Source organism: Festucalex cinctus, chromosome 2 (assembly GCF_051991245.1).
Source record: "Festucalex cinctus isolate MCC-2025b chromosome 2, RoL_Fcin_1.0, whole genome shotgun sequence".
Lineage (NCBI taxonomy): Eukaryota > Metazoa > Chordata > Actinopteri > Syngnathiformes > Syngnathidae > Festucalex > Festucalex cinctus.
The window spans coordinates 15,448,533-15,464,375 of NC_135412.1; the positions used below are offsets into that span (position 1 = coordinate 15,448,533).

A 15,843-nucleotide genomic window follows, 5' to 3' on the forward strand; every position below is an offset into this window, starting at 1 on the left:
CTCACTGTTGATTTGCGCTCTTCCAGGTGCTGCCGCATGACGATCTGATGGAGACCAAGAAGTCGCACAGGCAAGGCCACCGCAAGAAGGTGCTGCCTGAAATCTACCTGACGCGCCTTCTGTCTACCAAGGTAAGCTCCGCCCACTGACATCTGAGTGGATGTTTTCTCCTATGTTTATCGTAAACCTGCTTGTCTTTCCTTCCTTAGGGAACGCTTCAGAAGTTTCTAGATGACCTCTTCCAGGCTATCCTCAGCATCCCCCCCGAACGGCCCCCACTGGCCGTCAAATACTTCTTTGACTTTCTGGAGGAGCAGGCCGACAAGCGGGGCATCACCGACCCGGACACGCTACACATCTGGAAAACCAACAGGTGAGCAAAGTCATGCAAGTGTCGCGCTGGTTCTGGTGCAAGGTTTTCAAGGACTCCCCTTCCGTGCATGCGCAGTTTACCGCTGCGATTCTGGGTCAACATCCTGAAGAATCCCCAGTTTGTCTTTGACGTGGAAAAGACGGACCACATGGACGCGTGCCTGTCCGTCATCGCGCAGGCCTTCATCGACGCCTGCTCCGTGTCCGATCTGCAGCTGGGCAAGGTCAGTACATTCAGGAACTCATCAAATCTGCAGAGAATCGCTGCCGAACCAAACGCATCCTTACTTGTCAACAAAACAGATTGTCTACACTAGTATGTCTATAGACTATACTACTATGATTTTGTGAAATCCTATTTTGCTAATCTGGCACTGTGACACTTACGGATGTAACGATAAGGGCAATATCGTGGTATCGTGATTTTAAAACTGCCACAATATCGTCGTCGTCATGTTCACAATATTTAAAAGCAACACATCTGTTAAAAAAAGTCAGGTTGATTTCCATTTGTGCAGTTCTAGCACCCTCTAGTGGCTAGTTTATTAGTGGAATTTAATTTTCATTAGAGATGTTTTGGCCTTCTATGTTTAAAATCTATGCTAATTGTCAGATGAAGGGGAGCCTAATTTTCTTGTGAAGCGATCAATGTGTGCTTGCATTAGCAAGTAAATGCCTCAGTATTGTTATTATAGATTGTAGGTGGTTTATATGCATTGTTGTTATGTACAAAAGCACACTATTGTAATATTGTGATTTTTTTTTTTTTTTTAGTATGAGCTCTTTTTTTTTTCTTTTTTACAATATTGTGACCTTTTTTAAATATCACCAACCCTCTACAATATCGTGATAATTATCGTATCGTGACCTTCAAATCATGATAATTTCGTATTGTGATGTTTGTATATAGTTACATCCCGAGTGACACTGTCATGTGACACATAGTGACACACCCCCTTTCAAATCTGCAGCTAGCTAGTGTAACATGCACGAACACATGGGACAGACAGGAGGTGGATTCACTGGGAAAGTAAAAAAAAATAATAATAATAAAAAAGTAAATTATAGTTATAATGTAACATTAAAACGACGACTATTATGTTCCAACAATAATGTTACTCCAACTGCTATCTAATGCTGGCTAACTTATTGGTCATAGCATGGAGCCATAGTTGCCACTGTAATTGTGTTTGAAGTTGTTTTTCATCAAAAATATGAGGGAAAAAAATATGTGAAATAGTTTTTTGTATCCAAAATTTTCAACATAAACTGCTGACAAAAAATAAAAATAAAATAAAATGTCCTAACTAAAACTAGACTAAAATATTGACAGTTTTTGTTGACTAAAACTAGATGACTAAAATTTTCTTGGACTAAAATAAAGACTAAAATGCTCGATTTATAGTCGACTAAAAGTTGACTAAATAAAAATGGGATGAGGTTGACTAACTGTGACAAAAACTAACAAGTGTGACTGAAACTGGACTAAAACTGAGACTAATTTGTCTGATAAAATGAACACTAAGTCTACGCTTCCTTCCTTCAGAATGCCATATATAGCAATCAATCAATACGGGTAATTGATTGAAACAGAACCTTAAAAGCGCCACATTCCCTGAGCCAACCAACAAACCACACACACAAAATTATTCAGATAGACCAACCTCATTGCATGCATCAATGTGACTGAGATTTGAGTGATTCCTGCTTGCAGTTGGTCCACTTGGTCAGGTTCAGCATTTCCCCGAGCAAGCTGTCAGACACCAACGTGCAGTTTGGTGGCCGTGCACATGTGAGATTGCGGGTGGGGGTGCGCAAACTCTGACCTCTGCAATCCCCCGAGCCGTCAAAACTGTCAGCTCCGTCTACCTCACCTTGTCTCGTTTCAGGCTGGCACGCTGATCCAAGGTCACAAGCGCCACACATCCTGCTTGGGGCTGTGCACTAGTGTCTATGTGTGTGAGTGTGTCTAAGATCAAATGTGACTGTCTTCACTGTTCACAAATGTGTCTCATCCCTCCGACACTGTGACCCTGTGAACACGCTCTGCTTCCTGTCTCTTCCTGACTGACTTCCTTCCCTGGAGGGAATCCAACAGTCAGCAAATGATCATCCTCCTTCAATTCACTCCTTTACTCTCCTTGCACTTTTTTGTGTATTTTATTCATGGGGCTTCCTCAAGGAATTACACACATTTTTATTTTTTAATATGTACTGACATCAGGCAGAATCCCCGTACCTCAAAATCATCATTCGTCAGGAGACCAAAAAAAATTTTTTTTTTAAATGGTGCGTTCATTCAATCGTTAACATTGCATCATCAAAGACAGCAAGCCATTTTCAACATTTCTGATCAGCTGCATGCGGGGCGCCGCGCAGTGATACGAACGAACAGAAAAGTAGTGCCTGGCGGTAATGGCGTCTGACTTTTTTCAGAAAAGGAGTTTAATGATGCAAATGTATCACGCTTTTGAACCAAATTATTTTTAGAAGAAAAATGTTTTTATTTCCGTGACCCCAGCCAACTTGCTGGACTATTTTCCTCTCATCCAACACCGGACCAGAACTCGTGTCACAGAACGCTGTCAGGGGTAAGTCAGTGATGATCGCACACCACTGGAGGTGAGGATGAAATAGAGATTCATGTAAAAAAATCCGAACTATCCCTTTAAGTTTAGGTTAGACAGCTGATTTTTCTTAGTGAACATAGGCTCTTAGAGCATTTTAGCTTATTATGCGTGAAAATTAACTAATTTTAGGATTTACAAACTAAGTACGAAATAAAAGACAAATATTCTTAAAACAAGATTAATAATCTTAGAAATTCTGCTCTTGTATAGTAAATAATTCTTTTAACAAGATCAATAAGACTTTATGGCTTGATATAAGCGTTTAAGTCTAGGTTAGATAGCTTAAATTTCATTCAGAATTGTTATTTATCCAGTTATCTACTTAAAGCTGCACTTTGTAACAATTTGCCCCAATATATACTTAAAATAGCCTTTTTATTTGATCATTTATCACTGAAACACTTTTTAATTAGTAAATTAACATCATAGCTGTTCATAATGGGAAAAGCTAATAGTTTTCGGATAGAATTAGGGTTTGAATTTCCCAGTCTCTGTCTGCGGCTGTGACATCATGTGAAGAAGTTAAAATGTAGTTTCATTTTTTGGCCACAGGTGGCAGTAGCTATTTGAAATTCAGTTTTCTGCATTGAGTAGCTTTAACTCCATTAAAAGCTTGTTTAGCCAACAATTTTGAGCTTCCCACATTAAAAATTAAATCCTATCAAATAATCCACATTGTTAATAAATGTACCAGGTTGTAATTTCATTGTTTGAATACACTTCAATTGTCTGATATGACACCTGTATTTAGCCAAACCTAATTTTAGACGACCTATACACGTATGGGGGGGAAAAATGTATGGTCAACACACCTCCAAATTTTCTGGAAGTAGTGCACCAGCAGGGTCTGGATTAGCCACATCAAACGAAGCCATGCCCCCACCCCACGTTTCCACGGAAACCCTCTTATCTGGCACGATGCAAGCTCACGCAGGGGTGAGAGGTCACGGAGGGGGTTGGCAAACAGATGGGCTGACGGCAGGAAGTGACCTTGCGGACAGGAAACGGGAGACTTCGCTATCAGAAGGAGCCACTTTGCACACACACACACAAAAACATGTCACGGGACACAAATAACACATGACACACGAGTTGTGTCGTAAGCACATTTGCTGTGCCCCCCCCCAATTCGCCCGCATCCCTTGTCCTACTTCCTCCTCCACGTCCCGTTCCTCCGTTTGCCGTAGTCGCCATTAAAAGCCGAATGCGCCCACAACCGACTTTATGTTCTGCCTGAGTGAGCGTCAGCCAAGCAACAAGTGGAGAGTTGAGCACGCCGGAATTCATCCGTCAAGTTGGAAGACTTGGAAGTTGTTTGCATTGAAAGTTTGTCTTTTTGCAGGATTCTCCCACCAACAAGCTGCTGTACGCCAAAGAAATCCCCGAGTACAAGAAGAGGGTGCAGTGCTACTACCAACAGATCCAGGAAATGGCGCCACTCAGCGAGCAGGAGATGAACGCTCACCTGGCCGAGGAGTCTCGGGTGAGTCGCGGCCTCGCACGCGAAACACGCGCACACGTCAAGCTTTTTGGTCTGATGGCGAAACTGTTTTGCAGAAGTACAGAAATGAATTCAACACCAACCTGGCCTTGACGGAGATCTACAAATACGCCAAGAGATACAGAAACCAGGTAAGGAGTTCCTCGACATCGGCCGGCCCAAAACTGAAGCCATATTTGGACCAACGACCTTAGCCCATATTAGCCATTTTGACGACTATCCGTATCGTCTTTTTTTTTTTTTTTTTTTTTTTTTTTTTTTTTTAAATCTGACCGCCCAAAAAAGGTAAATCTAAAACCATTTTCATTTCAGGGTATTATTTATTTAAATTTTCAGTTAACGTTTTAAGAGATGCTACTGACCCTGTGAACCTTCTTAATATTTTGTTTTTGTTCGACATTAAAACAAATAAATTTCAAAGTTTAAGATTTCAGGTATTTTTAAATTTTGGGAAAAAAATATTTACTGTACAAAACTATAGAGAGCTATGGTTTTTACTTGTTTAATTTTACATTTAACTTTTTAACATTGGGAGCTCCCTGAACAAGGATTGTCTATTTAAAAAAAAAAAAAAATATATATATATATATATATATATATATATATATATATATGTTGAAAAGTCTGAAAAATTGTTGATAAACATGCTTTAAGTCTAGATTGGCATTTGTATTTTTTTTTATTTTTTTTTTACAACCCCTTTTTTTTTTCTTTTTTTTTTCATTCTGAAAATGAATATCGGCTCAAAATATCAGTTACCGGCCTTCTTGACTATTAATAATCGGCATCAGTACATCGGCCTTGAAAAAAAAAGTAACGATCTATCTCTAATTTGGACACACCGTCATGGAGATGCATCGAAAGAAGCAGCCAACTCCCCATCATGCTGAAAGCAGTTGTTGTAGTTAGCGCGTTTCTGTTCAACGAAAGGCGGCCATCTTGGGATAACGGGAGACCCCAAGTTGTTCTAAAATGCTTTGGCAGAAAATCCCACTTGACAAAGATCGGATGACACAAAAGAAAGCGAGGTTGTGGCTGCTTTTGACGTATGCAAAAAATGTAATCTTACAAGCACAACTGTATATTCTACACCTACACTAAAAGTGAGTGGTGAAAATCCACATAAAATTGACACACGCTGAAATGCATTGAAAAAATATATTTCCTGCATTTTCTATTTTATTTTTTACCCAAGTACAATCTTCAAAAAAGGCTGAAATTCGACTTTTTTTGCCGTGCTGTCGTCGTGTTCAGGTGGCGAACGCCCTGGAGTGCAACCCGACGGCGCGTCGCACTCAACTGCAGCACAAATTCGAGCAGGTGGTGGCCCTGGTGGAGGACAACATTTACGAGTGCTCCAGCGAGGCCTGAGTCTCCGGACGCTGGGGTGGGGGGGGGTTTGCGTGCCATCTGTTTCGCCGTCATTGCCGTCGTGCCAGGAGTGAAAGGTAGCGAGGAGGCCCACGTTCTTACGTTCTTGAAAGGCTTCCCGACGCGCGCGGCCCTGGATGAGACTTCCGTCGAGTTAGCGGGACTTGAAGCCCCGCCGGTCTTAATGCACTGAACCTTTCCCAGAGGGAACGAGCCAATGATGCACTGCACTGTATTATAATGTCCATAGCAATATTTATAGATGTGTTGTCATGCTTTGACGTGGCCGTCCGTCCGTCCTGTGCGGAGGCGACGGCGGTGATTCAAGTCGTCCGTAAAGCCTGCAACGTTCTCAGGTGTGACTCCCCACCGTCGGTGCTTTGAACTTTTTGTCCCAATGTGCTTTGCGGGTGACGTGGAGACGAGTGCAGCGGCTCACATGGGAAAAGTCGTCACAAGTATTTGAAGCCGTCCACGTGTCTTTCGGACCAAAATAGAGGGAAATGTACATTTATGACAAATGTGATCTGCGTATTATCTCAAGGCAAATCTCGTGCCATTTGAGTGTATTTGTGATGCCAAATGATTTGTGAGAGTGGGTGAAATAAATAAAAGTATTTAGGCTTTTCTTGTGTCTGTGCCACCGTTCTTTATTCTGCCAGATGTCACAGTGACCTCTTTTTGAAATTGTGGAATAAATTGTGCAATGTTTGATCGGCTATTAAGAAAGAGACGAGTGAAGGAGCTAGCGAAGCTGGAAGACTTCCCAAAATACTTGCAATCAACATTACAGAGCAACGCTGAGTGTGAAAGGAATCCAGGCAGGTTCGAACAGGTGGAGGGAAGCGTCAGGGGCCGTTACGTGATGTTCGAGTTTCTGCTTGGAGAAAGCGGAACATTTATGAGACCGTCGGTGAGGGCGGCCATGATGAGCGGATCAGAGACATTGGCACTGAAGTATAGTGTTAATTTCGTCAAAGAAAACTAAACAAAAATAAATTCGTCTGCGCACATTTTTCACTGGACTAAATAACTAGACGTTTATTTTTTATTTTTAAACTTCACACTGTCATGTGACACACCCCCTTTCAAATCTACAGCTAGCGAATGCAACATGCACATTCAAACACATGGGACAGACAGGAGGTGGATTCACGGTGAAAGATTTAAAAAAAAAAAAAAAAAATTAAAAAAAAAAATTATAGTTCTAATGTAACATTAATCCAACGGCTATAACATTCCAACAACAATGTCAATCCGACCGCTAACTCATGCTGGCTGATTTACTAGCGCATAGCATGGCGCCATAGCCACTTGTAGATATACAGTACTGTAATTGTGTGTCAAGTTGTGTTTCATCAAAAAATATTAGAGAAATTTCATGTGAAATAGTTTTAGATCCAAAATGTTCAACATTATCTGCTGACCAGAAAAATAAATAAAAAATACATATACAGGGATAAAACAATTGTCCTGACTAAAACTAGACTAAATCGTCGACAGTTTTTGTTGAGTAAAACTAGACAGATTAAATTATGTTTCCTTGGACTAAAGTAAAGACTAAAATGGAAGGTTTATAGTCCACGAAACATGGACCAAACAGTAAAAATAGGTAGAGATTGACTAACTATGATTAAAAACTAACAAGAGTGAGTGGAACTGGACTAAAACTGAGACTAAATTATAAAATGGCGGCTAAAATTAACACAAAACTGAAGAAACGACAGGAAGCAGATCTGGAGGTAGTGCAAATGAAGATGATTTTTTTTTTTTCTTTAGTAGTCAAGAGATGGACAAGATTAGAAATGAGCCCATCAGAGGGACAGCCAAGAGTTGGACACATCCAAAGGAGAGATGATGAGGATATCAGTAGTGCCGAGGATGACGCTGCCGGGAAAGAGAGTATAATGAAGTCCTAACCTAAGATAAGTTGACTTGATGAAGTGACGGAAGACATGAGGACAGTTGCATTCAAAAGATCAACTTCCATGGAAAAGTATGACACGCTGTGGCCACCCCGAACAAGACAAGACCAAAGGGAGAAGTTTGAGATTGAGAAGTGTAATGTTAGCTAAGTGTCAACAAGCATCTGGAGCCATTTAGAAGGCCTCATAACATAAAATGAAGAATAAAAATTCAGACAGTTGTTAAGCTTTGTTTACACTGCAAGACATTGAAGAAAAGACGCCACACGGCCTTTCCACAATCCACTGAATTATCTTTTGTATTTAGTTTTACTTTTTTATTTATAAGCAAAATAAAGATTTTTTGTTTTTTTATTTCCATTTATAGTTATTTTTTATATTAAAAAAAATTTTAACATCTGTTTTTACTCTTATTCACTCTTTCTTATTATTTTGGCTTTTTTTTTTTTTTTTTTTTTTTGGTCCTCTATAGTAATCAAGTTGTATTTCAAAGTCACTGTGTGTTACTGTATTGTAATGATGTCGAGTCACAAAGATGAGAGACATTTTGGTTGAAGAACTTTACTTCCTAACATGCAATAGTCACCATTCGCTTGCAAAAGCCAGCAACATCAAGCCGGACATTAAAATACAACAATCACTCACGTTACATGCAACTAACTTGATCGTTTGCGAATAATAAAAGAAAGGAGATGGTTGAATCACTATTCCTAACTAAAGGCATCCGACCAACAACCGTACATTATGGAACGTGTAATAAAGGGCAACAATTTACAACCTGAGCCGTGAGACATTCTTGGGTAGGGACGTAAGTCACGTTTTTTTGTTTTTGTTTTTTTTTTGTGGACGACTCACGTGTACTACAAACAACAACGGAGGAAGGACACGCCTGGAAAGATGGCCACTAGTTTGAAAATGGGAAGGTTGCTTATGTTTATGTCAAAATTGAAGAAACATTTTTTGGAGTCACAGCACAGTACTGAGAAGAAGAAAAAATAGCTTCATCATGTTTGAGCTACAACTGATGCAGGAGGCCCCGCCAAAACTCAAACAACAAAAGGCTGGACTTCGGCAGCAAAATAAATAAATAAATAGATAAACGAATAGATAAATGAAAACGGTAAGTGGCTTTTTGTTTTTGAAGGTTTGGTGCTGACACCTGGAAAAAGTGGCCTTTTGTGACAGATGTTTGAGAAGCTGTTCATGTGGCAGACCCGCCGATCCCCTCCACGGTTTCACTCATCCAGTAAAAAGTAACACAAGCGCACGTTCCAGCTTGCACGTGCTCTTCCACATGCTTTTAGTTTGGAAAAGCACGCCTTGCATCCACAGCTAATCAACAACAGGTGTGGGGGGGGTTTTCATACTGGAACTACAACTACTAAGAATCATGGGAAATGTAGTCCTACTGGGCTACAGACAGACAACGCAAGCTGAAATTATATCATGTCACGCTATGCATGCCCGTAACATTTCCAGATCCTGTCGTGCTCTTTTGTAAGTTTTACAGGTGAGACAAGGTGACCTCTGCAAATTATGTGCACCTTGTAGGCTCAATGATCTTTTTTGTTTTGATTTTAAACTCATGAAGGTTGAAACATTCAAGAAAAAAAAAAGCCTTGCCATGGCATTTAGAGATGCACATTATTAGCTTAAAAGTATAATAGCCTAAGTCATTCTTGACTTTGTGTCACAATACAAATGAAAAGAAGTTTCTTGATATTTGTATTGATTGTTAGCTGTGCAGCTGGCAAAGGCTAAATTGGAGGCAAAAACGTTCAACTACACAACTATGCTTGTAAGCTAGCAACATTTATTTGGCGTTCAGTCTACTAGCCCCCATCTTGTGGAAATATTTCTTGGATTTGAAAAATTGGCCTGACCTCCTATTATATTACGGGTTAAATTGACACATTTGGAAAATATACACAAAAGTTTTTTTGTTTTTTGTTTTTTTTGGTCAAGCAGACAAAGTTTAAAGCGACCATGTGTAATAGCTGACTAGGGATGTAACGATATCCAAATGTCACAATACGATATCATGATATGGTGGAGAGGTTGGTGATATTTAAAAACGGTCACAATATTGTAAAAAAAAAAAAAGCTCATACTTCAAAAAAAGCACAATATTGTGCTTTTGTACATAACAGCAATGTTATGTTATTATTATTATGTAATGTTGTTAATGCATGCACATATTGAGGTCCTCCGCATATTGACTTGCTTCACAGGCATATTACATTCATTCCCCTTCATCAGACAATTAGTGTTGATTTTAAACATAGAAGGGCCAAAACATCTATAATGAAAATTAAATTGCACTAAAAAACTAGCCATCAGAGGGTGCTAGAACTGCACAAATGGAAATCAACCTGACTTTTTTAATAGATGTGTTGCATTTAAATATCGTGAACATGACAACGACGATATTGTGGCAGTTTTGCTATCACGATATCATGCTTATTGTTACATCCCGATAGCTGACCACTTGCTATATCACAGAATGCAGCCAAAACGCATGCATTTTTTTTTTTAGCACATACACTATGGTGGCTCAGAAAGACCACTTTCGCAAGCAATTCTTATTTTGCGTGAGCGAACGAGCATTTCGGCGATCAGCGGCGACTTGGCAGCTGGTGAAAAACCGAGCGAGCCGGACTTAGCCGAAGCAGCTAACATAAGTGGCTAGTAGGAGTTAGTCGGAGACATAGGCTGGAGTGGCTAACAAGAGTGGCTAGTGGGAGAAGCTAGTAAAAACAAATAATAATAATAGTAAAAGCTTGCAAGAGCGACGTTCCAGTCCAGTCTGCCGACAGTGACGATGATGGCTTCTGAGATGGGAAACTTTGAGGGGATGGGGTGGGGGGGGTGCAAAGGAGGTCGAGAGAGACCGGGATGCGTGTCTCAAGCGGGGGCCACCTGACTGGAGGCGATTGACGAAGTCTGAGTTTTGGAAAGGGTCGAGGCCGATGCGTTGTCATCTTCGAACGGGTTCTTGCCACAGCACACGGTGGTGATCATGCAGTTGCGGAACTGAAGGAACAAAACAGTCATGCGAGACACCCCAGTCACCATGTTTACGTGACGTTTACGCCAAGCGGGGATTTGCTTACTTCGAATACATTTTGTGTGGAGAAAAAAATAAATAAATAATCTTTTTCTATTACCTGCTTGTTGAGCAGGATGTATATGACGGGGTTGTAGAGGGCGGCGCTTTTGGCGAAGAAGGCGGGCGCCGTCATGAAGACGGGCCCGAATTGGGCGCCCTGGTTGGCGAAGATGTACCAGGCCACGCTGGCGTAGGGCAGCCAGCACACCAGGAAGGAGATCACCATCACCACCACCATGCGGGTCACCTCCTTCTCGGCCCGCTGCGTGCTTTCCGACTCCTGCTGCTGCTGCGCCACCTGCGCGCCAACAACACGTACGCAAATGCTTCCCACCGCTCGCCGAATTTGAATTTGTGCTTTCTGCTCGTCAACCTTTTGTCGCAAGTCCTGCTTACACTTGTAACAAGGGTAGTTGAGGATGAAGGCATGAATTATGAAGGCTTAGTGGATTATTATTCATGAGGGTGACACAGTGAGGCAGCAGCCGGACGCTTCGGCTCCAAGCTGGCAAAAGCTTTTCCTGCTCTCCTCCGCTGTCCTTGAGAAAAGCGCGACTCGGGGGGCGGCCGCTGGCGACGCCTCCTTTCAACCTTTCGCAAGCCGGCCAAAAAAGCTTGCAGATTGCCACTTAGCTTGAAAAATTGTTGTGTTTTTTTTTTTTTATATGAGCCTCCACCAAATGTGTCACGTGATGGTTCAACATTTTTCCCAATGCAGATTCCCCTGCTATAATTCATCTTTCACAAATAGTTTTTCTGCAATCTTACTTTTTTTTTTCTTTTTTTTTTTTACCAGTTGTGTACCTTGTTATTAAAATCTATCAAGGTTTGAACACTGGGTCTTGAAACAGCTCAATGCAGAAAATTGAATTTTGAATCAGTACTGCCTCGTGTGGCCGAAAAATGAAACTGCACACTCCGTTCTTCCCGTACAAAATATGCACATGACGTCACATCCAATGTTTATTCTATTTATGTAATGTATTTATTTATTTATTTATGTATTTATTTATTTATTTATTCACTCGCCTATTTCTTATTAATTTACTGATGTAAACTTTATTTACTTGTCTACAAAAAATACTTGTATACTCAAAACTTTTGCTTTGCTATTGTTTTTCTTATCTTAATCCTTACCTGATGACCGATTTCTGTTTCATGTACAGCAATTTGTATACAACAATGCTCGTTTTTAAAGTGCTTTATAAATAAAGTTGTGTTGAGAGTCGCGTGTGTGTGTGTGTGTTACCGCTCTGACGGTGCACAGCAGGCGGCTGTAGCAGAAGAAGATGACGACGAGCGGGATGACGAAATGGAGGACGAACATGTAGATGACAAACGAGGCGTTGTTGATCTCTGGTTTTGGCGTGTAGTAGTCGATGCCGCACGAGCACTGCATTCCCTCGGGGATGTACCTGCGCACGCGCGCGCGCGCGCCCCCCCACACACCACTCAGGGCATTAGCACAATGGACACAATTGTGAGGTAAAAATAAATAAATAATCCACAATAATATGTTGGTTTTGATTTATAGTGAATCACAGCTATAATTCATTGAGCAATTATTGTTTGATTTGATGATTTTCATGAAATGTCTCACATTCCAAAACATGCACGTTCGCTCCACTGAAGACTCCAAATTGTCCGTTTGTCTCCATCAAAGTACATTTCATATTATTGTGGGAATGCTTTCATGTTGAGATTCTTTATTCTTAGTTATTATTACTATTTTTATAGCATTTTATTCTCCTTACTTTAATGCCAAGCTCATGCTAATTTAGCATGCTAAGTGTCAGGGTTACCTGTTTAACATCTCTTAAACATGACACAAAAAGGAGAGAAGACCCTCAATTCAGGGCTCGCGAGGAGAGAGGAGAGGAACTGACTGATGCAATTCACTCCTGCACTCTCTGCAGATTCCTCTCCTCACCCTCTCTATTTATTTGGTTTTCCACTCCCTTTCCACGCCCCTACTTACATGGGTGTTCCAACACTAAAAATGCAAATGCAAGGTATAGTTGGAACACAGTGTAGTTGTTTGTCTGTGTTGTGCATGTGAGTGGAAGATTGCTGAGTACGTGTGGTCAAGTTCGCAATCCTTTCTTAACAGAAAACAGGCGACCTCAGCAGACTGGCTCGAACCATTCTGCTGCGTTAGATGTTGTGGTTCTTCAGCTTTTTGAGTCATCTTTAAATAGCCAGGCTATGTGAATGTGAGTGGGAACCGAGAAAATCATTCTTCATTGCAAGCAGAATCAGTTCTTCATTGCAGCAAATGTATGATCACTTTTATGTATGATAATTATTCCTACACTAAGTTAGCATGCTAAGCTAATGTTAATGCTAAAATAATCTTAAGCTCATGCTTAGCTATGATAATGCTAAGCTAATGCTAAATTAGCACACTAAACTAATGCTAGTAGTTGTAAAAAGCAACTGTAACTCTAAAACTCTGTAATTGTCAGAAGCTGTACTTAAATGCATATTAAAACGCATATTGCAACAAAGTATGAAAATATTCAATGCAATGAAAATGCATTGCATGATTTAAAAAAAAAAGACACTGTACCATTATGTACAATTGGAAAGATTAATTCAGTAATTCTTACACAAAACCACTAGAGGGAGCCTGTGTGCCACTACACCAGGGGTGTCAAACTCATGTTAGCTCAGGGGCCGCATGGAGGAAAATATATTATCAAGTGGGCCGCATTGGTAAAATAACGGTATATAACTTAAAAACGATTGCCGTCAATTATATGCAGATTTTCGCTATTTGTGTGCCAGCCCTAAATTACGGAGCTCAACTGTAATCATATTGTTCCAAAAAATAATACAAATGGAACGCGGCAACACTGAGTTCCAGACTTGTTAAGTCTACCTGTTTTGCATATATATTGTTCCTAGAATGCATTGCGTGGCGCAGCTAATGACATTATAAGGACGCTAATCCTTGTCATATCTATTTGTGTTACCAGTAATTGAATTTGTCGTATTTAACACGTTTGTCAGTAATTGAATTTTTGTCGTTTTTAACACGTTTGGCAGTCTATGACTAAAAAAAATAATAATAATTGAACAAACTTTAAGTTGTGTGTAAAATAATGACATCCAGGACGATTGTCCCGTACAAGTTTCATTGCTCATCTGAGGACTGCTTGTGAAATTATAAATTTTATATATTTTGATTGTGGCCGGCTGATTAATTAGTCCGACATTACAATGTTTATTTATTTTTTTTAACTTTACAAAATTATCTCGCGGGCCGGATTAAACCCCTTTGCGGGCCTGATCCGGCCCGCGGGCCTTATGTTTGACACCCCTGCACTACACGATCCCCTGGCGAAGAGTTTTGAATGAAGCTAACCTGGTTTTGCGGGAGGAAGCTAGAGAAAGTCCCTGCAAGCGGACTCAAATTAGAGATTCTCACCCCAAAATTCCGAACCGGAACGTTCACATCAGAGAGTGAAAAAAAAAAAATGAACGTACCGCGACCATCCGAGCAGGGGTGGCATGGCGCAGGTCAAAGCCATGATCCACGTGAGCGCCAGGCCGCAGATGGCGTGCTTCTCCCCAAAGCGGAAGTTGCTCATCGGTTTGCACACCACCACGTAGCGCTCGATGGCCAAAACCACCAGCGACCACAGGGCCACCTCTCCTACAACAAGCACACACCAGCAACACGTGACAAAACACGACCACAACGCGACGACTCGTCCCGACCTCCGAGAGTGGCGAAGAATCCTTCCACGTTGCAGCCGGCCACGCCCAGCTTGAAGTAGCCGTGCAGGGAGGTGTAGAGCGTGACGGTGAAGCCCCCGAGCACCATGAAGAGATCGGCCACGGCCAGGTTGAGCAGCATGTAGTTGAGAGGCGTCCTCAGCTTCTTGTGCTTGAGCGTCACGTAGAGCGTCAGGAAGTTGATGGGGAAGGTGGTGACGATGAGGAAGAGCATGTACGCCGCCACCAGCGAGTACTTCCAAGGCTCGGCCAGGTAGTACTGCGGGTACTCGAAGGGGCTGCGCACCAGCCCCGTCTTGTTGGACATGGGCACGTAAAAGTTGGGGCCTTCCGTGCCGTTCATGACGAGACGCCGTGATGTTTTTCCGGCTCGGGGACGCGGGGTGAAGCCGAGCTCTAAGGCCCCCCCGAGGCGTCGCACCTCCTTTTAACGGAACGTGCGGATTAGGGACGCGCGCACACAAAAAAAAAAAAAAAAAAAAAAAAGGAATTAGTGCAATCCTCACTCCAGCGGAAAGAAGCTGAAGATGAAAAGTGGGGAGGTGTGAAGAAGCACTTGGAGGAGTTGCACCTTCCATCTGTTGACGTGATGGAACGATGACGGCAACCATTTGCGATGCATTCAAGAGCTGCTCGGTAACGATATCCTAACGTCACGATACGATATTATCACAATATTGTGGGGAGGTTGGTGGTATTATAAAAGGTCACAATTTTGTCAAAAAAAAAAAAAAGGCTCCAACAAAAAACAACTCACATTGAGCTTCTCCACATATTGACTTTCTTCACAGGCATATTACGTTCTCCTTCATCTGACAATTAGTGTAGATTTTCAACATAGAATGGCCAAAACATCCTTAATGAAAATTAAATTGCACTAAAAAACTAGCCACTAGAGGGTGCTAGAACTGCACAAATGCAAATCAACCTGACTTTTTTTTTTTTTTATCAGATGTGTTGCATTTATATATTGTGAACATGGCGACGACAATATTGTGGCAGTTTTAATATCACGATATTGCGCTTATCGTTACATCCCAACTAGAGAGTACTTTTTCCAAACTCGATCACTGATCAGATGAAAAATCCTGATGGAGAAAAGCCTATCAAACTTCACCAACTTGCTTTCATTGCTCCCCCCCCCCCCCCCAATTCATTCTGTTTTTATGCTAAGATATATCTTGATTTTCATCT

General features: G+C 41.3%; 2 protein-coding genes across 4 annotated transcripts in view; one reads left to right on the top strand and one right to left on the bottom strand.

Annotated features, from left to right (window-relative positions):
• Nucleotides 1-6,501, top strand: part of plxnd1 (plexin D1) — an 89,725-nt gene extending 83,224 nt beyond the window's left edge. The window contains exons 31-36 of one of the 2 annotated variants that reach the window (XM_077513183.1): nucleotides 27-131; nucleotides 210-373; nucleotides 449-596; nucleotides 4,345-4,485; nucleotides 4,560-4,634; nucleotides 5,758-6,501. In XM_077513183.1, coding sequence (XP_077369309.1) covers nucleotides 27-131; nucleotides 210-373; nucleotides 449-596; nucleotides 4,345-4,485; nucleotides 4,560-4,634; nucleotides 5,758-5,874 — 750 coding nt within the window. In that variant the 3' untranslated portion in view covers nucleotides 5,875-6,501. The remainder of the gene's footprint in view (nucleotides 1-26; nucleotides 132-209; nucleotides 374-448; nucleotides 597-4,344; nucleotides 4,486-4,559; nucleotides 4,635-5,757) is intronic. The other variant, XM_077513184.1, reaches the window with a different exon arrangement.
• Nucleotides 6,502-8,378: 1,877 nt separating this feature from the next.
• exorh (extra-ocular rhodopsin) lies at nucleotides 8,379-15,741 on the bottom strand. 2 transcript variants are annotated; one of them, XM_077513186.1, is made up of 6 exons: nucleotides 15,156-15,741; nucleotides 14,632-15,073; nucleotides 14,398-14,566; nucleotides 12,158-12,323; nucleotides 10,967-11,206; nucleotides 8,379-10,832 (listed from the first exon to the last, which is right to left on the bottom strand). In XM_077513186.1, exons 1-6 carry the CDS (start codon nucleotides 15,258-15,260, stop codon nucleotides 10,704-10,706), a joined length of 1,251 nt encoding a protein of 416 aa, XP_077369312.1. In that variant the 5' UTR covers nucleotides 15,261-15,741; the 3' UTR covers nucleotides 8,379-10,703. The 2 variants fall into 2 exon arrangements, with proteins under 2 accessions (XP_077369312.1, XP_077369311.1); XM_077513185.1 differs by having other exon boundaries at nucleotides 14,398-15,741.
• Nucleotides 15,742-15,843: the final 102 nt, after the last annotated feature.

What these genes read in the sequence shown, in the direction of transcription:
- exorh (XM_077513185.1), bottom strand. Translation starts at nt 15,260, where the DNA reads ATGGTTGCCGTCATCGTTCCATCACGTCAACAGATGGAAGGTGCAACT. An exon ending in CCCCTGCTCGGATGGTCGCG is followed by an intron (nt 12,324 to 14,397) that starts GTACGTTCATTT and finishes GCGCGTGCGCAG; the next exon opens with GTACATCCCCGAGGGAATGC. An exon ending in TGCTGTGCACCGTCAGAGCG is followed by an intron (nt 11,207 to 12,157) that starts GTAACACACACA and finishes GTTGGCGCGCAG; the next exon opens with GTGGCGCAGCAGCAGCAGGA.